The sequence below is a fragment of the Perissodus microlepis genome, chromosome 5 (assembly GCF_051167445.1).
Source record: "Perissodus microlepis isolate ML-2025 ecotype Zambia chromosome 5, ASM5116744v1, whole genome shotgun sequence".
Taxonomy (NCBI): Eukaryota; Metazoa; Chordata; class Actinopteri; order Cichliformes; family Cichlidae; genus Perissodus; species Perissodus microlepis.
The window spans coordinates 5,798,896-5,824,045 of NC_140465.1; the positions used below are offsets into that span (position 1 = coordinate 5,798,896).

General features: G+C 41.8%; 1 protein-coding gene across 3 annotated transcripts in view; it reads right to left on the minus strand.

Moving 5' to 3' along the window:
* phactr3b (phosphatase and actin regulator 3b) overlaps window positions 1-25,150 on the minus strand; it is a 59,603-nt gene that overhangs the window by 22,151 nt on the left and 12,302 nt on the right. Inside the window, exons 1-8 of one of the 3 annotated variants that reach the window (XM_084927504.1) lie at window positions 14,264-14,535; window positions 9,055-9,213; window positions 8,849-8,923; window positions 8,569-8,709; window positions 7,387-7,617; window positions 7,106-7,313; window positions 5,663-5,853; window positions 3,850-4,003 (exon numbers count right to left, since the gene is read on the minus strand). In XM_084927504.1, coding sequence (XP_084783630.1) covers window positions 3,850-4,003; window positions 5,663-5,853; window positions 7,106-7,313; window positions 7,387-7,617; window positions 8,569-8,709; window positions 8,849-8,923; window positions 9,055-9,208 — 1,154 coding nt within the window. In that variant the 5' untranslated portion in view covers window positions 9,209-9,213; window positions 14,264-14,535. Of the gene's footprint in view, window positions 1-3,849; window positions 4,004-5,662; window positions 5,854-7,105; window positions 7,314-7,386; window positions 7,618-8,568; window positions 8,710-8,848; window positions 8,924-9,054; window positions 9,214-13,093; window positions 13,281-14,263; window positions 14,536-25,150 lie in introns of those variants that run through there. The other 2 variants (XM_084927503.1, XM_084927502.1) reach the window with 2 other exon arrangements.

The window sequence follows — 25,150 nt, forward strand, 5'->3', positions numbered from 1 at the left end:
GGGTCATTATTTAGAGGCTTTCATATGCACATATAATAAGCCATCACTGAAGAAAATGTCACAGTATTCTGCACTGCAACATGATTTGAAGCTGTTCAGCTGAGACACGTTTACTGTAATTCAGTCTTCAGAGCTGAGAGCCGTAGCGATGCATTTGAAAAAGCTAATTAGAAACTTGCACTTGTTTGTCACTCTCTGAGAACAATAGCTTCTATTTCAGCTCGCTGAAAGCGGGTCAACGTCGAATTAAAGCACTTAGCAGCCTCGGAAGCACAAGTGAGGTGTGAACACTTTGCTAACAGGCTATTATCACAGCTGCCCGTATCAACAAAGGTATGAAAAACGACTCAATGTGTTAATAGTCCTCTGAGAGAAAAGTGCAAACAGCTCTAAAATCAGCATAGACTCTGTGTGAGTCCTCAAAGTCGGAGTCGCTCACTGTGGAGAGAGCCTGTGTTACTGTCCAACGCCCACACTTGATCTCACCGTGGTATGAAAGTGTTCCAAAGAACTCATTTATTTTGGGGACTCGGAGAAATATGAACTTTCCTTCTCAATTCTGACGCTGCAGAAGCATACCAGAACACCCTGTCGCTGTGTTATTCACACACAAAAAAGAAAATCTAATTTTATAGTTACTATAATCCTATTAAAGTCACCGTAGTAACAGCCTATTGCCTTTTACATAACATGACAAATACTATTATGATCTGCGTGGCCTTTCTGCTCTGCCTTTCAGAAAATCCTGTTCCACATTCCCGAAAACCACATCCAAGCAAAGGTGAGCAACAACAATCGCAAACTGTTTACAATCTACACACAGCTGATGTGGAAAACAGCTGGGGTGGCTCTGGGTCAGGAGGAAGTCCTATCAAGGGGAAGGTTGGTCGATCGATTCCCCGATCGATTTCTACTGAACCCCGATGCATCCACCAGTTAGTGTTTGCTTAGGTATAGGAAAAAACTGCTTGTATGAATGTGGGTCTATAACTGGGTGAATGAGGCTTGTAGCAAAAATCACTTGGTGCTCAATACTCATTAGAAAAGCGCTATAAGAACCAAAACCCACGTTAGCACAGAAACTCTCAAATAACCTAGCATTCATTCTGCCTGCTCACATATACACTCATTGAAAGGTGTCTTTTTCTTTTCTTTAACACCTGCATAATACATAATACATTTCCACTGCGTAAAATTCACACAGGTGTGCATTACAACAAAAATGAATGAGCTTTGTAAAGGTAGAACTCATGGCAGGGCTGTTAAAATCGACTGCACTATTTACATGGAACTACACGCAACAGAGCAACTTAGGCTACGTTCACACTGCAGGGGAAAGCACATCAAATCCAACTTTTTGGACCCATATCTGATCATGGTATGACAGTGTGAACGGCACAAATCCCATATTTTCAAATCCGATCTGGGTCACTTTCGTATGTGGTACTGAATCCGATACATATCTGATGTTTTAGAAAGCGACTGCTGTTTCCGTCTTTTCCGTCACTGACACAAGACAGACGCCAATTATCGGCGCCGGAGAAGACATCGCGAACACTTCCTGGCCATCCAGTGAAACTGTTGGGAAGACAGCGTTGGAGAAACGTGAACATTTTCTTTGTACTGTATAATCTGCAGATTCTGACAGACATCTGTAACTATCCTTTGAAGCACCGCTCCTCTCTAAAACAGCAATAAGGATCATTATTAGGCCATATGTAAAGAACAAAATAACTTTATAACTTAAAGCAAAATTGGGAAACGTGAAGTCCGAAACAAGTCTTTATATTAAGGGCCATCAGTCAAACAATACTGTTTGGTCTGGGTCTAAACAGAGCGCGTTGTGTGTGACGTCTTCTTTTGCGCATGCGGGCCGCTTTGAGGGTTCACACTAGAGCGCGTTTGCTGTCACATTTTATTTATAGTGTGAACAAGCAGACAAAAAAAAATCGGATTTGATCAAAAAATCGGAATTGAGCATTAAGACCTGCAGTGTGAACGTAGCAATAGTGTACTAGGACAACGCTGCGCTGACGAGCTGTTGTGAGCATGGTTATGGAGGCATTACACCATTTCTTTAGGCGACTGTATCTGTATGATGTGGATGGCTGGATGTCAAAGTGATCCAAGATCATCACAGATGTATAAAATGAAGAGAAGGCACGTGTAGGGAGGTGCAGGAATTTTGGGAAAGGACTCATAAAATTCTAGATCCCAGTGCCATTTAGCTCAGATTCATTGTTTTAGGAGACAAGTGGCAACAAACACATTCGACGTCATGTTCAATCAAGTATCATGGCTGATTTTTAGGTTTATTAAGAGTGATGGCGCTTATATGACGATGATGGCTTCTTAGGGGTGTTTAAAGGGGAGAGATGTTTTATATTTTGCATAATAAAAAAAAAATTCAATAAAACTAGTAATCACTAAAACATGACGTGAAAGTTGAGTACTAGATTAGATTAGATTAGACCCCTGCTGTAGACACCTGAAAATAAAAGCATTAGGTTGACTTGTAGTGTGTTCGGTCACTGCCTGGTTCCAGCAGCAAATACTGGGGTTGAAAAATGCTAATCAAGCTGATAACTCAGCACTCCAACCTCTTGCACAAATACGGTTATTTCTGGGCCAGAAAAAAACAACATGGCAGCAGCCAAAGGGCTACATTTGAATGAATTTTGAATGAATGAATAAATAAATATATAAAGGGTGACATCACAGTGGCTAAATCCATCTTTTAAACACAATCTAGGCTCACTGTCACCAACTGTTCTCACCAGCAGCAGCGAATCTCAGTGAACGTTTCATTGACATGCTCTGATAAACACACTGAAGAAGGCACAGACACAGAATGGGATGATTTTCATAATAAAAGTCTCTTTCTGGATTATATGTCCTGCTTTTAAAATTCTCTGGCTGTGATGGGAAAACGTGTAAAGGACAGAGTGAAGCTACGTCAGAGATACCCGGTGTATTTCTGAAATAAGAGGGAAAACTACCTTTCCTGGAAAGTTTCACAAGGGGCTGAACTGTAACCCACAGAATTAACATTCCTGGGATGTCTGGAACTTTTCATTAAGCTCCCTATAGAAAAGGCTCAGTTTTGACACAGGTAGTTACAGTATTTGTGAGCAGAAGCAGAGAATTTCTAGCAGGATCTGCCTGACAACAGCCACCTCAGCCTGATGCTTCATTTATACACGTTTCGGTTTCATCCAAACAATCGAGCATATATTAGCAGGATTCTAGTAATTATGGGAAAAACCGGCTTCCTTGTGATAACAGCAATGTAACATTAATGTTGTTATACTTCAACTCTGATAAATGGAAATATTGTATTCAATGAAATATTTGCAAAAACAAAGTTGATGTTTGCTTTTTGTCTTGGAGCAGGTATAAATAATTATTTTAGCTCCATTCCCTCCTTTCATTGACGGCCATCTGCCCTCTTGGTGAACTTTCTGTGCACAGTCATAGGAAGTGCATCTGCTTGTCTGTAAATGGTTTCTGTCTCGTTTACCGCATCGGATGTGATTAAAGTGTTGTGTGTAAAAACAATGTTCTGCTGTACTTACCGGTTTACACTGTGCAGAGATTTACACAGCTCAGGTTGAGGGCACAAACTGAATGTGCATTAAAAGCCTCTGTGTTGCATTCAAGGACCTCTATCATTCATATTATTATAATCATTATAATTATTATTTACATATGGGAAATAGACAAGCAGGCAAAGTGCAGTCAACAGCGATGATGAGAGATGAAACGGACATACATGAGACAGAGCACGATGAGGGGGTGGGGGTCAGACAGGGGTGGGATGCTGGTCTGGCTCCACACACAGCGACTCACTTGGCCAGCTTCATCTCTATCTGTTGGCGGATTTCTTGCCGCTCCTGATCGCTGCGGACGGGGAAGATGTTGCGGTCCTCCAGCTCCTGCTTGCTGGGCCTGTTCCGAAGCTTCACAGCCAGCAGCTCCTTCTTCATTCTGCGTGGGAGGGTCCCTGTCGTCGTCGAACACAAGTTAACGTCAGTGGCTCTACAGTGGCTTTCTAGCTGCTGCACATAGTTTTCCAGCTTAACCTGCTAAACTGATTCTAATCATCTAAGCATTAGCCTGTGAACTTTCACACATTCCTCGCAACAGCTACACATTTGATTAGAGCACGAGTCTGAGTGGACAGGTCTGAACCCTCGTTCTCTTACATAAAACACCTTCCACAAACGCTGGATTAAGTTCGGGTCTGCTCCGGGTTATTAACGGGTTTTTTAAGCCAGTGTGAAGCTTTGGTTTCATGTTTGCTGAGTTGGCTTGATTAAAAAAATACAGAAAATCTTCACCCAGGCTTGCACGTCTCTTGCAGACTGAAGCATCTTGAAGTATTTCCATAAAATTCCCTCCCTTCACAAATGCCCAGTGCTGTAGTTGTTTCCTGGGAAATTAGCTGGTATGATGCTCTTTTTGTCTTTACCAGGAAAACTGATCTGACTGAGCAGATCAGATGTCACACCTTGACTGAGTGCTCGTCTCCATCAAACCTTTCATGTTTTAAATATTTCGAGTTTATGTTCAATTTAAAAGAACACAGACTGCATATAAAAGATGAAAGTATCAACTGTGACATGCCTGCTGTGCACAAACACGGATACCTGCCAATTACTTAGACTAATGTTAGAACTTGGCTGAGGTCACCACAGCAGATGGATCCACATGTTTGATTTGGCACAGATTTTGTGGTGGATGCCCTTCCTGACACAAACATTCCTGAGGCAGAGTTTGTGACTGGAATCATTGGTAAAAGCAAATGCCCATCCCAGCATCTGCATATTTTCTGCCATTCCAGGTCGCAAGGGCAGCAGACCTCCCCTCTCCCCTGACCACCTCCTCCAACACTTCTGAGGGGACACCAAGATGTTCCCAAGCCAGCCAAGATGCCCAGAAGGCATCCTGGGCCTCAACTGGCTCCTTTTGATGCGGAGGAGTGTCAACTAAACCTAACTTTAGGCATCAAAAATATTCAAATTATTACCGAGCCTCGCTCGTCCACTGAAAGAGCTGCAGTTTTTGGGCTCTAAGTTTTAACACCACATGTTTCTGCTTGACAAAAGAGGCCATTAAAAGGCATTCATAGTATCCAAAAATATCTGATTTGTGCAAAGATGCACTGCTACCATTCTTAAATCTGAGCTGTGACTCTCTTTGATTCATTGTTTTTTTTCCTGCTTTCATCCTGTTAGCATCTCCTTCACCACACATTAGCATCACTATCTCTGCGACTAACCCTTTCTGGGTAAGAGTAAACCTTTGTGGCAGTGCTATTTAAGCCTCCAGTGAGCTCCACAGTTCACCCTTTTAACATTTTTTCCCCCAGAGTCGCAGACATGCTAACGGCAGGAGTCCGAGCACCACTGACCCAAATGAACAGCTAAGAATTAGGCCACCAGAGCAGATGTTGACAGGCTCTGAAACTTAACACCAGCAAGTATGCCATTCATCATCCATGTAAATCTCCCCGTCAGGCTGCGAGTATAAACAAACATCACCACAGATTATGCAGCTTCATTATCCACTGACAGGGTGCCCAGATTTGGGCTCTGCACAGAACGTGGGCGATAACAGTAAAGCAAACATCATACCACAAGTCGGCTGTCGGCACACATACCGGAGATCACAGACTCGTTCCAGCTGTCCTGGTCGCTCAAGTATTCATCCAGACGCCAGTTCTCCTTGTTCTCGTCAGACTCCTTCTTGCTCTCGGACTCTCCGGCCGGGTCCTTCTCTGTGCTGGACGTGCGAGACAGGCGGCCCTCCGGACGGCGTTTCGGAGACGAGCGCGCCTCCTTCATCTGAAAACTGAGGTCACATGTCACGAGATGTCTGTCAGTTACAGCTGTGGTGAATTGTTGTGTTTGAGCGACTGAGATGCTGCACGGCTCATCTTTCAGAGAGCAGCTGAAATGTTAGTTTACCACCGAACGTGGTCGAGCAGCAGTCACTGAAGTGATTAAAGAGTTCAGGTTGTGTCTGCAGCCCAGGCAGAAATCGCATAACTAAAGCATCACAATGTAACAATCCTGTGACCAAGACACTGGAACAACAGACTGATTTATCTTCATGAGGTGACTGTAAACTATAAAACAGAGCATTAAACAGTCGTTATACTGCATAAAGCTTCAGTTTGGGTTCCAAAGGCAAAATAAGAGATGAAAAGCTTTGAATACACCAGGAGTCCCTCTCTGTTGTTTTCTGCTTCACTAACAGGTTTACAGATCTAAAAAAAACAACAACACTCGCAAATGAAACATCCGCAAGTATAAACACAATCTGAAAAACACTCAAAATACCAATAATACTATAGGTCTGTGAAGCATTTACTTGCACGTCCTTGTTCAAGCGCCAACATCAAAGCAAATCTAAAGAAAACTAAACACAATCAATCGTCCATTCATTCATTTTTTAAACACTTGTTCACATTTTGTTGGTTTCTGCACTAGAATAAAAAAAAAAAGTTCAAATTTTATCCTCATTTCATTCATTTTTAGCACTTGAAGATTAGCATCTCTGTCCACGTGCACACACTGTCTGGGTCAGCATTAACGGGAGGCAAACTCAAATAGAAGGCTGCTTCTTTAAATCTAATCAACAGCCTGCTGGCCTGCAGCTCCAGTCTGTGAGTAACGCTCACATATGACTCCAACCCTTCCACTGTGCCCTGAAGGACGAGCGTGAAGCATATCATCACACAGCACAGCTGCCCCTGAAGGTCAGAGGGGGTCAGACATGGCTGCTCCTTGTTAAAAAGAAACTGTCCCAATATGTTGCTGGTGAGATTAAGCTGATTATAAGTTGGATTCTGTTCTGAAGGGGTCATCATTTAAAACAGGTCTTTAAAATCCATACATAAAATATATTTAGAAATACTTTTCCTCTTTTTACACGACGCCTGTGGTCTTTTTTTTTTGCTCCACATTGGTTAAATTTTTGTTGTGGGAGTTTCTGTCTAACAGGACTAATGCAAATCCATTCACTGACCAAAGTGCTGTTTGTGTTCTTTGGCAACTACACAAACAGAGACGTGGTGGAAATGCTGCACATCAAGCCTGACCTGTCCTGTCTGTGTTTGGTAGCCAGGGCGCGGTGCAGCTCCTCAATGATGCAGCTGGGGGGCAGCTGTGGGTGCAGCGCCCCGAGGTGAGGGGACCCGGTGGGTGTGGAGATCCTGCCTCTCAACAGAGAGCCATGAGGGTCTTTGGGCAGAGTGAAGTTCCTGGGTAAGGTGGCAGGGGACTTCTTCACCGGCACTGGAGGAGCACCTGGAGAAGCGAAACACATCGAGTCAGATACCGAACGCTGATTTTACATCACTGTGGGTCCTGCTGGACGCACCTTCTAAGCTGCCCAGCCTGGTGAGCAGTTTGACAGGCAGGCTGGGTGGAGGAGGGGTGCTGGCTCGTCTCTGAGGCTTGGTCGCCGCCGCCTCCTGCTTCCCCTCGATACCCTCCGCTTTGCCCTGCATCTGCTCTTCGCTGGGGTCACTGATTGAGGTGCTTTCATCTTCTCCATCTTCACTCTGACTCTGATCACCTGCTGTCTTTGCCACTTCAGTCACATCTTGTACTGAAAGCACACAGCGAAGGTAAGCCGAAAGGTTTAGTGAGTTTCTGAAGCCTCTGGCTCCACCTAGTGGACAATCAGAGACATAGCGCAACTGCACTCGGAAAACCCATTTTATAATCAATATCACTTATTTTAAATCAGGTGATGAAAATAGAAACTAAAGTAAGGAAGAGTCTGTATCCATATTTGGCGATTTAAACATTGACGGATGTTTTTACATTTTCTTTCAGACACGTGAAACACAAACAGATGTCTGACATTTGTTGTGTGTTGTTATTTATGAGCCCTTAAAATAATTGTTGCACTGTTACAACAAGTCATGGATTATTCGTTTATACTCTGACTCGCATCAGGTGGTTGTTTTCTTTGTTTTGTTTTCTGAACACATGTCAACAAGGAAGTTGCAGAAACTTTTATAACATATTTGAAATGTTTTTCATCTCTTCCTTTCTTTTGAATTTCCATTTAATTTTAATATATATATATATATATACCAAAATAATGGCAAATATAGCTGGCTGAGAAACTGGCGGGGCCAGTATTAGCTAAGCGCTAAGAGCCATACTTTTGGTCAAGTCGTGACCTTTATTTACTCTCCTATATTTTTATATATATTTTTTTTTATATTTGTTATAAACCAACTATTATCTTTACACGATAAATGCTTCCCTGTGTCCCCCAGCGTGGTGTGGGTCTGTTGTTTGCTGTGATGAATTTACGTACGTGAGACTATCCAGTAAAAAACAGATGAGCTGTAAAATCAAAACAATGAGCTAAAAGATGCTAAAAACAGTTTTCCTAAAGTTTCTTAGAGATGTGACAAATATGTTTAGCAGTTTTGCACAACTGATGCAATAAAGCAGCATTTTTGTGAGGCAGTTACAGGATATGTATAAAAAGAAATTAGTGCTAGCAACAAGGTGAACACAAAGCCTGAGCCTACATCTGTACCTGTTGAGCTTTCTAAATCACTGCCCAGGTCTTCATTAGTGTTGGCCAGCGGTGCCACCGGCTCCTCGTCTCTGTCCTCACCGTCAGAGTGAGGGGGGGTGTCCAGGTCTTCACTGTTACCCCCACAAGCAAGATCTGACTCTGCACATAGCACACAGAGGCGACAGGAATGAGTCTGCGTGGCAGTTTAGGCCTCATGCGGCTGAGCAAGTGAACCATGCAAAGCCTGGAGTCATATGTGTGCTAGTGCGCTAATGTGTGTTCATCTGTGGTTCTGCACCTGTCTCGGTCTCCCCGGGGTTCCTCCTGACGAGGTCATCTCTCTTCTGCCGTACAGCTGCCTTCTTCTCCACCGCTACACGAACACAAACATTAATCAAACCGGTCCTCAGACTGCATAAGGAAATGAGAGCGCGTGGGACTATTTGCATGTTATGGCTTTCAGCGTTTAACGCCACCCGTGGAAGTGCACGGCGTCACACTCACCTCCTGTGGGCTTCAGCTTCTCATTTTTCTTTTTCCTCCACTTCCAGGGCTTGAAGATGCGTCCCAGACTGGCCAGCTTGCTGTTGCGGCGAACGGGAGGCGTACGGACCCCTGAGACCAGGCAACCTGAATGCAGAGCCCTCTGCTGGTCCATCACATCTGCAATACAGAACACAGCTGCCTTTAACACGGGCTGAGAAAACTAAATCCACCCAGGCGTTCACGACATCCGTCACGAGCACGGTGAGGACTGGAGGAATTTCTTGAATCCCTCGTTTACCGATAACCTCTCATCATCTGAGAGCAGTAAATGTGGGTCACTGGCTGCAAACACCTTATTGATTCCAGCCTCATTTCTGAGGAGAAGCGGTGCTGAGGGGAGAGGACAGAGAATCGCATTGTTGCCGTGTGACTCACATGGTTCGACGGCAGCCAGACCTCGCCGGCCCCAAAACACGCACACAATGGAAGGCTTTTAAACGACGTCTTGAAACACACGCAGGGAATAAATAAAATCAGCTTCGGCTCGAATGCCTCTCCTTAGGTCATCAGAGCAGAAATCTGCAGCCTGACTCCACACTGATTTTACACCATTTCAGCCTGCACTCTTCTCTCAGTGAAGTAAACATCAGCGTGCGAAACATCGTGCATTAGTGACAGAGTCGTACAAATCCTGCATGCAGCTACTGACAGCCCTTTAGAACCTCCTGCCCGCCTCCGAGCCCCCACTGTTTATTTTTGTTGTCTCTTTTAGTCCGGCGTTTGTTTTTATTTTTGGATACTGATGAGCGCGTGTTGGAAGGCCTGCTTTTGAAAAGAGGTGATTCAAGTTTTTACAATTCATGTTCTGTCAGTGGTTGAATAATTACTCCATTAATGCAAGACTGCAAGGAAACACTGCATATTATTTCCTTTTTCCCCTCAATAAAAGACCAGAAAATAGTTTAAAATAGTTTAGATGCTGACCAAGATTTCCCAGAGCTCAAGCTGACACTGTTAAAAACAAGAAACCTTCATAACACACTATAAAGATGTATGTCTACCAGTGGTATACGATATTATCACAGAATTTCACTCACGATACGATATTATTGCAAAATGTTAAAAATCGCAATAAGCTGAGTATTGCAATAACATTACCTTCAGCTGCAGATGATCTCCCCAAAGTTCAGCTTTGTCATTTTTATTTTATCCAATATGCTAAAGTTATCAGTCTGTGAAGATGCTCAAGTTTGCAATTATGTACTCTGTCAAGAAAAGTAAGACCAGTGGGGGTTTTTTCATTTAAACTAATTTATTGTCAGTATTTTCATTTATTTATTATTTATTTGTATTAACTGCCCACCAGAGTTAAGTGGCTCAACAAACAAAAAGAAAATCCTCTGATACTGGACAGGTATGAGGGCTGGATTGAAAATGAGTGATAAAGAGAAAAACTTTGAAAGAGCTTCAGAAAGCCTGGAGAAAAATCACAGGACTGTAAATCCTGGACAAACTTGTGTTTGTAAGGAATCCTTATGAGCCGTTGTGGTTTCTCTGTTCCTGCGGTTCCTAAATGTGTCCACTTTGAATTAACACCACTCACAATTAATGAGGAATATCAGAGAGTTATTATATTATATTACTTTTTAAAAATAACCAAATTAATATCATCGCTGCGTGATGACTAATCACTTGTATTAGTGGCTTCTAGTCTTCACTGAGGGCAAGCAGGGCAAGGAAATCTTCACATCTGCAAATTAAAAATATTTCACTGCTTCAGAGCAACAATCTAAACAGCTGCAGATTCACATTTTGCATATAGACTAATTTTGCACTGAAGCTTTGATCTCTTGCCACAGACAAACTCAATCAATGGCTCTCCCTCTTAGCAGGTACTCTGACTCCTTCGAGTGCTCTTAAGTCTGCACGCTAAGCTGCATACGAGGGTTCACATTGACAGGCAGAGAAGCAAAGAGGCTGACCGTGCTGACTTCAGTTATGATGCACCGAGTGGCAGAGAGACACACAGAGAGAGAGAGAGAGAGGACAGAAATAGGCACTCCTACACAGTCTGGCTCCGACAACAAGCTGACACCTCGGGGATCTTACAGCTGAGCCGTGGGCTGCGCAGCGACGGATCTATGAACACTTCCATTTTCTGTCAAAGGCGACTAAATCCACAACATCTGCTCACTTATCCCTCCAGAAATGAATTACATATACACTCGAATTACACAGTAAGAGGAAGACATTGAATGTGCCACTATTTATACAGGGAAATTCCACAGGTGGGCGGGTGTGTGTCTGTGTGGAGGCAAGGCAAGCAAATGTAACACAAAAAAGGTCAAAAATCCGCTGATATTTGAATCTAAGGATGTGCAGAAATATCGACTGAATATCTGCAGCCGGTCCCAGTGACATCAGCATGAGCAAACACACTGACATTTTAATACAGTTATATGTAGCCGATATTTATCTGCAGCTTTGTGCTAGCTAGATATTAAACACTGTGTGGTCACTTTGCTTATCAGGAATCCTGTGTTTCCCTGGAACAAAGAGGGAAATAAATACTAAAAAAAACTCCATTTAAAAAGCAGGAAAAAGTGTATCTGCCAAACAGGTGCATACCTATCAGGAACATATCTTCCACATCCAACGGAACAATGTTGCTAAAGTTCTTCAATAGAAATTGGCTGATTCTTCACTCATTTTCAGTCCAGTCCTTGCTACTTAACACTGATCCGTGAATCGTTCAAGTAGAAAAAAGGCACTAAATTCATGGGATGAAACCGAGGTGTGCCAAATTACACAAGACCTGAAAGTTAGTGGCAACAGGTCTTATGAAGTGATGAATCCAAATTTGAAAATTGTGGTTAAATCAATAAACACTATGGAGGAAATCAGGAGAGGGGTACAACTGTGAGTGCCTCCTGTCTCTAAAACATGGTGGAGGCTCAGTCATGGTTCGCGGCTCTAATTCAGCCATGTTGTTGTCTAAAATTATAGAATTATAAACACAAAAGAGTAATAAGAAGAATCTGGAATGCATCTCATTGGCAACGGCTCCCAAACACACTGCCAGTACAGTAAAGTATGCCTGGATAGAAAAACACACAGTGGATCACTATCAGTCATGCATTGGCCTCCCAAGAGCACGAAGCTCAACATTACTGAAGCAGCGTGAGATCGTGTCCAAAGAAGAGCGTTTAATGTCCTTCAAGAAGCCTGGAGAACCGTTCCTTAAGACAACTTGAAGAAAGGATAAGAAAGATGCCCAAGAGACTTCAAGCTGTGTTGAAGAATAAAGGTGCTCGTACCAAATATGGACTTTCAAGCTTGTTAGAAATGAATAAACTCAGTTTTTTTTCTTATTTTTTGTATTTGCATATTTCAATAAATCAATGCACCTATGTCCCATTTCCTAGCAAAATATGATCAAATGAGGGGTGGCTCACGACTTTTGCACAGTACTGTGCATTTAATCATTTACCTCTGGCGCAGTAGACAACTACACTAACATTTTCATTTAAAACACTGCCATCTTGTGGTCAAAGTTTTAACTGTAGTTTACAGAAGGTTTTTACAAAAAGTACCTTTAACAGTCATTTTTTGACAAAGATTGCTTTGTTTCCCTGGAATGAAGAGAAGTAAATAGTTAAAAGTAAAAAAAATAAGGACAGAATTTCGTAATAAATTAATTTCTCTCTCTTCCACTTATCCAATTCAGGGTTGCCGGGGTGACAGGCTGCCCCTGTCACAGGGTTTACACAGAGAGACAAACAACCATTTACACTCAAAATTTGCAGCAAGGGGAATTTAGCATTTAGAATCACTCATTAACCTAACCCAGAGAGAACCCACGCAAACACGGGAAGAACGTGCAAACTCCACACAGAAACCAGCCAGCTGGTGGATTTGAAACCAGGCATGTGACGCAAAACTGCTAAACAAAAATTTATTTTAGAAAATTTTTAAATATGCAATTAAAAATAATTCATTATTAAGCTCAAATCCTACAAAACCAAGCAACAAGAAGCCAGAGATCATCTTAACTTACACAGATTAGAAATCATCTTCAGATGTCTTTTTCCCCAAGCATTAGTGCACAATCCAAAACGATTAAACCTACTGGCACATTAGATTAATTTTAAAAAAAAGAAAAGAAAGAAAAGCCAGTCTTCATCCTAGAAAAACTGGCAAAGCACCCGTCTCGTCTCCCAGAACAGCATTACCAAATGTGTTAACATTACAAACACATTACTCAGACACCCAGTGACACAAAGCCAATCACAAGTGAGTTCATTGATTCGTTGAACAAGCAGCGTATCGTCGCCTCTGATCTCACTGCTCGACAGCCAATCAATGTGAGAAGCGGGTCAGTTGCCCAAGTCATGCGCCCCTGCCTGGCATGTAGAGAGAAATCCAGGTCAAGCCTGTAGTAAGCATGCCCAGGGTCAGGCTCCGTTGCCATGGTTACCACGTCGGATGCTGCAGAAAGGGCCCTCAGAGGCAGAGAGACTCACCACAGCATGAGGAATAGGGAGTTGCTGGGTGGATGGGGAAGGCTTGTTGCCACACGGAGAGACGCTGAGCTGCAGCCAATCGCGTCTCAGCGTGGAAGTGTGCATAATGTAAGTCAGGGAGATGCTGCATGTTTCATTTGTACAACTAATGCTAAAATATTTATTGAAGTGGTAAGGGCGTCAGCATGGCTTTCTGCAAATGCAGGACACTTTTTTGGTGGAGGGTTTTTGAGCAAAGAAAAAAAAAACAAGTGGTGAAAGTCAGATTCTGTAGTGTGTGCACAGTAACCTAGAGAAAAGCTGTGCACATAATGAGGCTGCTGAGGATGGGAAACACAGAGCTCCTGGAAATGTTACAACAGCCTCATCACTTACACTACAAATGATCTGTCATGAGTTTAGTGCTGCAGATAACATAAAAACAGTCAGTCAGCAGGGAGAGGTCATTTTCAGTAATGTTACACCTAAAGTCCCCAAAGAGTCGTTCATCTGTAGAGTCATAGCAGTGAGAGAACAACAATATTAGGTACAGGCTAGCTGCTGAACGCTACGGGTCACAATAAGATTATCAGAGGAAAATGATATCCACGGTAGGCAAGCAGCGTATGACCCCCCCAAGAAAAAGGTAAAAGAGCAGCACTATGTTAGGGGTTATTAATCTCCACGAGCCATAAATCCGTGCCGGTGAGGCGTGAAGCACTTACTTAAAGGATGCGCGGTTATCCAGTCCTCCTGCAGCTTCGGTGCTCACATCATATCTTCCCAAAGAGCGGAGCGGCTGAACTGATGGTTTCTCTTCCTCTTCTTTTTCTTTCTTAAATTACCACACAATGATAATAATTTAAAAAATACTTTATGTTCAAATTTCCTCTTCCTAAAAGTTGCGGAAACGTTGTTTAAACAGCGACGGGAACGCCGGGAGTGAGCTGAAAGTGGAGAAAGTGTGAGCGACCGAGTTGCATCTGCAGCTAGCCGTGAGTGTTGATGTGCAATCATATGGACCCCGCCCCTCCGCTGGGAGGAGGAGGGCAAATACACCAATACACTCTGACACACTGTACTGCGAGCAGGGAGTACAGTAGCAAACATACACGCTGTTAACAGCTGCTTTGCCGCGACTACAGGTTTAACATTAACAGGGTTTAATGTATAATATACATCATATATGCATTACTATATATAATAATTAATGTAAAGGGATTTTAATGCTTTTTGTACATGTTTTTTTTTGTATCCTAAAATAGCCTTTAATAGCCCGCCCAAATACATGAGATATCAATGGAAAGTCCAGGATGTTCTCTATTAAGGTCATCTGGACTAGCTCAAATAAGTGAAAAGATATAGACCAAAAACAAATGTCCATTAGAGAGGACATAAATTAATAGGCTGGCTCTCAGGAGGATATAATGTTAAAAACACCTAGATTACACTTGCTTTAAATGAATGGGATTAAACTGTATGGGTTTAAATTTGCTCTTGGGGATTTAAAAATTTATTGAAAACGGACTGTAGATAAAGACCACATATAAAGACTGCATATAAAAGATGGACAAAGCCACCATGACATCACTTATTGGTGTTGGACTCTATAACAGCAGTGTTAGCTTAGTGTCTTTTTTAGTAGACAAGAAGCTGAAGTGCTGAGCAAGCTGCATCCACAACTTAGACACTAACATGAACTTCTGAGTCTTTCTCCCAATAAAAAGAAGCCAATGGAAATGCCTTAAACCAGGGGTGTCTAACTCCAGGCCTCGAGGGCCGGTGTCCTGCAGATTTTAGATCTCACCCTGGGTCAACACACCTGAATCAAATGATTAGTTCATTACCAGGTCTCTGGAGAACTTCAAGACATGTTGAGGAGGTAATTTAACCATTTAAATCAGCTGCGTTGGATCAAGGACACATCTAAAACATGCAGGACACCCCTGCCTTAAACCTTTACTATGTTTCAAAACAAAGACTGGAAACACTCATTCCAAGGCTTCAAAATGGGATGTCACAGTAGCTACTCCTATCTTTCATGTAGGGATCCAAAGAATACACCTCTGCTAATTAATTAATTAACAGACTGCTAAAATTTTAGAATTTAATTCACCAAAAATGAAGCACGAACCTCTTAGACGGGGTGTTCTTGGAACCAAAGAGCAAGCCATACTCTTAAACCCATTAAAATACTCCAAAAAGAGGTGAGGTGTAATAATTGAGGCCTAGCAGACCGTAATGGGCACCAGCTGTCTGGGAAGGCAAACCTGTCAAGCCAAACAACCACACCCCTAACTTTGAACCTCACCAGTATCCATGTAAATGAGTTTTTTTCCCCTTTTAAAACTTGTTTATCATTATAAGGGGACACTTATGTTTAAGTAACCACAGACGCCCAAACTATCTTGTACAATGCTGCAAAAATGCTTGATAAAAGAATTAAAATGGGCGTGTTTACGTGGACTGACTCACCATTGGAGGCAGCCTCAAGAGGCCATTTGAGGAACTGCAATCTTTTAAAATCACTTTTATATTTGTTTGATTTTTCAGCTCTTGAGGTTGGTGCTTTGTTTCAGCTAACCATTATGATTATCATGAAAGCTAATATCTCAGTTTCATTAACCACAAAGTCTATATGATGTATAAAAATAGTAAAAATTCCCATCACCAAATGTTTAAGTGCTCAGTTACATTTAAAGAGGTGCTTTAATGCTTAATGGTCATAAATTACACAATTTGTTAAATGGCCACAATGATGCTAGACAAAGAGTCAAGAAGTCACCAAAGTTCAACCTAATGTGAACATGTGTCGAAAAAGTTAAGCGACGTCACTCAAAGCCCTCAAAGTCAGCCTGGTGTTTGGGCTAGAGGAAAAAAAAATCACCGGTTCACAAGTTTGTCCTTTAGTCAAACAGACAATAGCAAGTAAATATAAAAAGATCAGGCACCTACTTGAGGACAGATATTTATACCACAGGAAAAATGACTGGTGATAAAGAGATAAATATGTCCACACTAGTAACTGCAAGCCTCTTGTTCAGACAGTACAGCTGCCACTGCAAGAACACAGGGTTACCACTTTCAATTTTTCCTGTGCATATTTTTAAATAGGCAACCTTTCTTGTTAGATCTATTCTTAAAGATACGTTTCCTCGACTTCCATAAAGTCTGCTTGAAACACAGATGATTTAATAATTTATCAAACAACATCACTTATGTGTAAACAAAGTCTTTTGTGATTTCTCATCGATCCTTCAGAGGGCCCCTCATACATTAACAGCAGGAAGAGCCGAGTTACATCAGAGATGATGAAAGTCCGTGGCTGGATATCTCCTTAGGGACACACTAGCAGTCAGCAAAGAATATAAACAAGGATGTAGGGTACTCACCGAATAGCGTCTCATTCAATATTTACAAGGCTTCATTTAATATGGCCGAGGACGGGAGGTGGGCCAAAAGGTTGCGCGAGCACATTTTGACCAGTTAATAAGGAACTGACACATGACCTCAAGCTGGCTAACTTGGAGATGAAAAAACAAGACTATAACCCATTATGTAAGCCGAAATGTAGAAATATTAAAGGCAGTGCTTCAGTAGTTACAGATAAAGATTATTATTATTATTATTAAAGACAATTTTTAGCATTCATATTAAACAAATCGCTTGTTGTCACAGCTGGAAAAAGTCACGACGTGTCATTAATATTTTCAGTGATGGCTGCTTCCCACTGTGGAGTGTCAGTGTGGGCTCTGATATCGTGCACGGGGACATTTTAATAGGAAATTGCACCTTTGTACATTTATAGATACAAACTGTCCAATTTTAATGCCAGAGACATAAAGAGAAACACAGCACTGGGAGAACACTGAATTTAAATCTGTGCTGCAGAAAGATTTCTTATAATCTTGTTTTAAGGGAAAGTCATCAGATTTGACTTATGATTCTATATGTTGTCTTTATCTCAGTTTCATGAAGATATGCTTCAACATAACCATTTAAGTGCCTGTAGGTATTTTTCAAGATGGGTGCCAGGTGACAGAATTTCCTCTAGAAGGACTTTAATATATTACTGTACATCTCGTGTGCAGTTATATATTGTTGATTATACTGCAAGACGTCACACTAATGCTTTGTGTTTTTGGAGTCTACAGCTTGTTATTATATTCAGGGGCCCATGCAACCGTGTGAGGTGTTGACATAATCAGAGTCATATTTTTGATAGAATTACCAATAGTTAATTTTAATTTAATAGGCTCTATATGTTGTATAAAGTACTATTATTTTCAGAATTGCACATCTGTCAGGGTTGTGTTAGTACCTTAGTTGAAAAGGGAAAGTCAGACCTACACAAAGAAGGGAATGCAAAGAAATGCAGTGTGTACATTGTAGTAGAGGCTCAAACAGGCAACATGGAGAACATTAAAACCTACTTTGCATGGGCATATGCATAAACTTCCTGTTTTATGATGATAGAAAGCCTGATAGTAACCGCCCTTCAGTGGAAACAAAGTCATTTGTATGTCTGCTTCTCTAGGATTCATAAACACCAGACCTCTTTCCCAAATCATAGTTATGAGGGATACCTCTGCTGTAATCGCTGTGCACCTCCCAGAGGTTTCAACAAACTGCTGGTAACACGGCTGCAGAGCAGCTATCACTGGCAGTTAAAGCAACATTAAATCCAATATCAACACAGTTGAATTAATTCTGGTGAAAGGAAAGGGGGCTAAACACGGCTGCTGTGTTTCTGATTTCAACTGTAATGATTTTTAATGAATCACTTCAGATAAACTAAATTAAGCAATTTAAATTGTGTGACTACAAGGTCAACAGTGGGTCTACCCATCTAGGAATAGACAAGAGAGTTAATATCCGCCTTAAAATATCTGTACCATGGGCCCTGAACTGGAGATGCCCAAAGGAAAAACAGCTATAATTACTTTGTTCATTCATTTCAAACCACAGGTCTTGAAGGAAGTTTCACACTGGGATATCACGAAGATGAATTTGCTAATTAGGTAACACAATTTGCAATAAGAGTGAGACAATGCACGAGTCGCATGTATGCAAACTGCTCCATTGTAAAGTTCAGTGTCAATTTTAACTCAGCTACTTACCTGATCGTTCATGATATTTAAACTTTCCCTCAGTGCCAAAGTGAGCCTGTGTCAGTTGTCTGTTCAGCCACCGGTCACAAACAGGAGGAGCAAATATTTCTAATAATTCTGCATTTATTTAATGGTGTCATTTTACTGTTCAGTTAAATTTATGCTCAGCTCTGCAATGACACTGGCATTATACCATGATAAAGACATAGCACCAACACGTGTTGACGTTCCCTTGCACGACCAATCTGCTGCTGCAGATGATGTAAAACTGCATAACATAAGATGTCACATCATTAGGGCACTTTTGCATTTTTACTGTTGATGACTGTAAATGATCACTGGCAGCGACGTGTAAATGTATGCACTTTTTTATGTTTGTGTGTATCTGTAGGGTGAATTTAACTGTGGTGCAGTCACAGGGGGGATGAGGGAGATGGAGAAACGTGCTGTACATCAGCAGTATAAATGCTCAAACCTGCAGTTATGGACTGTCCATTTGTGGAGCAATTTGCACCAAAGCACTTTAAAATTGATTGCAAGCCTCAGCAGCAGCATGGTCACATTCTCTTTGGAGTGAGAGCTTCTGAGCATCAGAGATAAGCCACAAAGTAACCGAATCAGAAGGCACATGAGGGTTAACGAAAAGTAATGTTGAATAATCAAATTAGTCTGATATTCGTATTCAGATTTCTCATTTCTATTTAAACTACACTTTTAACTACACTTTTTTTATTTTTTTTTAAAGCTGCGTATCATTCAAATATGTGCTCACAAAGACACAAACGATACATGAACTACTTACAAACTCTACGTTAAGGCAGCGATTCACGAGGCAGACTCTGGAATGTCATGCCAGGCTGGAAGCAGCTCCACAGGCCGTAGGAGACTGACTCTGTGGCATTTCACTCCAAAGCAGGCTTTGCACCGTGGCAGTGCAGCCACATTTAAAAGGTAAGTGCTCCTAAAGGCCTCTGCTGCTGCTACTCCACTTCTGCCCTGGCCCCCTTTAAATCTGCTTAATCATTCATCAGGTACAACCACAGCCTGCGTAGCCTTGGAGCCAGTGCAATGTCACAGTGACAGATGGGGGGACTGTAGCAGTGGGGAAGACACAGTCTTGAGTGCGTAGAGTGTGTGAGCTGCAAACAAAATAGTCTCTGGGATTCCTCTGAAGGAGAGGTTTCAAGGTTGGGAGGAGGCCAGGATGCTGCCTGGGCAGAGCAAGAGCATACTTTATCGATTTTTTAAATTTTATTTTAATTTATTGGTTTAATCGTCTTCCCAGAACACTAGCTGATGTCTTCAAAATTCTGGTCTTGGGTTTTTTTTGTCTGATCAACACATTTTCCAGTTAGAGAGCTCTATGGCAGGAGGCCATTAATCAGTGCCGTCTTCAATTATTGCTTAATATTGTTATGCAACCAAACAATTAACATTAGGTGACCACTTTTATTACTATGTTTCATCTGCCTCTGCTGTGATTAAAGTTTAACAAGGCTGGAGCACAAAAGCAGTGGTGTAGCACAGATATCCGTGGCCTCTAATTAGCAATATCACTGTAAAGCATGCACAAATACTTAAAACAGGATTACATTAGATCCACAAGCCTGTTTGTATAAGTGTAAAGTAGATTTTAAAATTAGAAGCATCCAGATTTACTTACATGTTATACCATCGGGGTCACACGCTATTTTGGCCAGTTCAGTAAACCTGCATGTTTTTAAAAGACAATATTAGTGTCATTTTGGCTTTATACTTGTTTAGAATGAAAATGCCTGTATTATACACCTTTTAGAGATCAGTTCATCTTACGAAGCCTTTCACAGCAGCCCGAGCTTCTGCATACAAGGGTAAGACAAAAGAGCTTATAATCATGGTCAACCAAAAGCTAACATCCTTTGTTGGCCCTTCTATCAAACCTCACATCCTTCCAGTAAGGGTTTTTTACTATTGTACTGTTAAAAGAGAGATGGCCACTACATCAGAACAATGATCCTAAACAAACCTGAACATCTAACGGACTACCGTCGGAAGCTTCCTCAGTTGTACAGCTAAAAGTTTTGTTTTGGTCCTCAGTGCCTCCTGGCACGACGATCATTGAAAAGATTGATGAAACCAAAAGACCCTTCTATCAAACCTGACATGCTCCCTTCAAGGCCTTCACATTTCTTACTACAAGGATCATAAATGTGATGTCTGCTTCCAGTTAGGTGAACGTAAACACAAACTGAATTTGCTCATTTACTTGTGAAGACAGCCTCCGGTATCGCGTCCATCAGTGATGCGACTAATTGCTCTCGCGGTAGTCTGGCAAGCTCATGAAATCAAACAGGTTTGTCACTGTAATCACATAACGTGACACATCTGTGTTTTGAGACGACACTGAGCAGCCACACTTTTTCCCTGCATGAATTTCTTTGGGTTAGCTCTCGTCACATTGGAACAGCAGTTTGATTTTACTTAATTCTAGATGGAGTTCAGCAACAGCACCCACACTGATTTCTGCAGCTGCAGCACCCCCTCCTCCTCCCCTCCTCCCCTCCTCTTCCTGATCCTCGTCCTTGTTTAACACTGCTGAAACATTCAAGTCTGTCAGAGTGATCAGTCTCTTAACTCTGGGCTTAAGCGCGCGGTTTAATTACACGTAAGGCGGAGAGCAAAGTACAGTATCTGCTTGTGTGTCTGTTTCATTCCCCATCTCTGTGGGATGCAGTGTAGATTTTGTAGAAACAAATGGCTGAAAATAACTCTGCCGGGGCGGTCTACAGCCTCTATTCTCGACTTTCACATCGCAGCTCTGTTTCCATTTGGCCGACCCTTCCTATCCCCTCGTCGTGGGCCGAGGATGTCAAAAGGATCAGCTGGATGCTCTGGTGTCTTCTCATGTGCAACATATTGCTTTTACTCGGCTCTGAAAGGAATTAGGTCAGCACATGAAACATTCATAAAAGATACATTATGTGTAAATGGCTGACAGCTTAACTCGAATAGCTTCCCCCCAGCATGTCTGGCCCAGTCACAGGGTACATCTCTGTCTCCGTTACACATATAGCAAACAGTATCTCTCTTAAAGCTCACGTTAAGACACAAGATGCATAAACTATTACTACAAACATGCAGTAAAGCCAGGGTTGCTCCATTGCAGTGCAGATCAGAGGCAGAGAGATCACAGTAAGGCACAAAAGTGAAGCTCTGTTTGGTGTGAAAACATTAAGCTTACTGTGGGCAGCATGCAGAGCAATAAATACAAGCCACAAGCCATTCATCTCTCTGGGCATGGCTTCACCGCCACTCTGTTTTTAATTTTGCAGATACTGACGAGGACTGAAACGCACCAGAGAAGCATGTTAAAGTCCCAGTGTATGGGAGACATCCTTGTTTTTGTAGAGATTTTGTTTTGTAGCTGGGGGGAGGGGAGACAGTAGCGTGTGTGTGCGTGCAGCGGGGAGGGGATGGTACATCCATACCAGTCGTGTTTGTGCTGCCGTTCAATCAAGTGTGTACTCGGAGACAAAGAGACAAAGACTATCAGCCTATTTATATTCATCTTTTCTATGAGAGGGGAAAAACCTGCCCTGAAAAAGAATTAGCACATCATCACATGTTATTGCTTTGATGTTAATTACATCCTTATGCCAGACAGCTCCCTCTTCATTCACCGAGATGGTCAAATTGCTCGGGAAGTTTCTCGGGTTTCAGTTTCAAAGTCAGAAGCCTTACCACTCCACTGTGTCAGTTTGCTAAAGCTTTTTAACCTTAACCACTTTGATTAGGAAATTATATTTCTGCCCTGAAGTTTAAAAACAGCAAATTGTGAGGACAAAACATAGAATTATCACCAGCTCTGCAGTCCTTCCTTGCCATTCGTTATCAAATAGGCCCTAAGTACTTTGTACGTGGTGATAGTACAGAGAGCATAATTCACATTTCTGAGAATTTAAGCTGATTACCTTTTACTATTTAAGTCCACATTGCATATTTTGTAAAACATTATGCTCCGAAAAAATTGCACAAGAAATCCAAGTCCAGGCACTTTAGATAGGTTTGAAAAAGTAATCAGAGGATTTTATTTTGAAGACATTAACAATATACATTGATGTATTTTTTTCTAAACCTGCCCAAGTGCCTGAACTGATATTTTAAGCATAATATTTCGATTTCTCTATTGTTTTGCAATCATTTCAAACCATGAAACGATTGTGGTGTTTGAGGGGCTCCAGTAGCACTTCTTTTATTTACTCATATTGCTTATTTTATGTTTGTAATGCCTAATTTTGATATTTTGTAACTAATATTACAAAAAAAAAAAAATCTGTGTTTTGATTTTTGAATGCGATGCGGCGTTATCTACAGGGAGTGCAGAATTATTAGGCAAGTTGTATTTTTGAGGAATAATTTTATTATTGAACAACAACCATGTTCTCAATGAACCCAAAAAACTCATTAATATCAAAGCTGAATGTTTTTGGAAGTAGTTTTTAGTTTGTTTTTAGTTTTAGCTATTTTAGGGGGATATCTGTGTGTGCAGGTGACTATTACTGTGCATAACTATTAGGCAACTTAACAAAAAACAAATATATACCCATTTCAATTATTTATTTTCACCAGTGAAACCAATATAACATCTCCACATTCACAAATATACATTTCTGACATTCAAAAACAAATCAGCGACCAATATAGCCACCTTTCTTTGCAAGGACACTCAAAAGCCTGCCATCCATGGATTCTGTCAGTGTTTTGATCTGTTCACCATCAACATTGCGTGCAGCAGCAACCACAGCCTCCCAGACACTGTTCAGAGAGGTGTACTGTTTTCCCTCCTTGTAAATCTCACATTTGATGATGGACCACAGGTTCTCAATGGGGTTCAGATCAGATGAACAAGGTGGCCATGTCATTAGTTTTTCTTCTTTTATACCCTTTCTTGCCAGCCACGCTGTGGAGTACTTGGACGCGTGTGATGGAGCATTGTCCTGCATGAAAATCATGTTTTTCTTGAAGGATGCAGACTTCTTCCTGTACCACTGCTTGAAGAAGGTGTCTTCCAGAAACTGGCAGTAGGACTGGGAGTTGAGCTTGACTCCATCCTCAACCCGAAAAGGCCCCACAAGCTCATCTTTGATGATACCAGCCCAAACCAGTACTCCACCTCCACCTTGCTGGCGTCTGAGTCGGACTGGAGCTCTCTGCCCTTTACCAATCCAGCCACGGGCCCATCCATCTGGCCCATCAAGACTCACTCTCATTTCATCAGTCCATAAAACCTTAGAAAAATCAGTCTTGAGATATTTCTTGGCCCAGTCTTGACGTTTCAGCTTGTGTGTCTTGTTCAGTGGTGGTCGTCTTTCAGCCTTTCTTACCTTGGCCATGTCTCTGAGTATTGCACACCTTGTGCTTTTGGGCACTCCAGTGATGTTGCAGCTCTGAAATATGGCCAAACTGGTGGCAAGTGGCATCTTGGCAGCTGCACGCTTGACTTTTCTCAGTTCATGGGCAGTTATTTTGCGCCTTGGTTTTTCCCCACGCTTCTTGCGACCCTGTTGACTATTTTGAATGAAACGCTTGATTGTTCGATGATCACGCTTCAGAAGCTTTGCAATTTTGAGACTGCTGCATCCCTCTGCAAGATATCTCACTATTTTTGACTTTTCTGAGCCTGTCAAGTCCTTCTTTTGACCCATTTTGCCAAAGGAAAGGAAGTTGCCTAATAATTATGCACACCTGATATAGGGTGTTGATGTCATTAGACCACACCCCTTCTCGTTACAGAGATGCACATCACCTAATATGCTTAATTGGTAGTAGGCTTTCGAGCCTATACAGCTTGGAGTAAGACAACATGCATGAAGAGGATGATGTGGACAAAATACTCATTTGCCTAATAATTCTGCACTCCCTGTATCAGCAATACATACAGCACATTACGGGAAGAACTGGTCCACTCACTTAACAGCACAGGGCCAGGTCTGGGGGATAAAATCGAGGAGACAGCTGCTGGCTACCTTGAACCTTAAGCCTGAGCCCAAACAAAAGCTAAACATGTGAGCTATAAACAAAAATATATATAACGGTAAATAGTTATAGAGCCCAAAACTGCTCCTTGTACAGACTCTAAACATGTTTACTTGTGCTCTTAAATTGTGTCTGTGAAGACTGACTCAAGTCGCCACACAAGGAACTGCAGATTTTGGAACTTCTCCCATTGGCTTAAATTTTCAGGCCGCAAGGTTGTTGCTCAAAACCAGAACCAGAGACCTTTTCTTATTTCTTATTTGTTTCCGTTGACAAACCCAAGTGCCTACATCACCCATTATGCAACGTACACATTTTATAGCCCCCAACAGTTTAACCCTGGTGTGTTATGCTAAGATGACTTGAATTACTCGGGAATACTATACACCTCTTTTTAAAATTTGAACTTGTAGCCTTCAGACCCAACTGACTCTTCTAAAGCGCTTTATAAAGTGCTTTTCAAATATGCACGGGTACTCACCAATA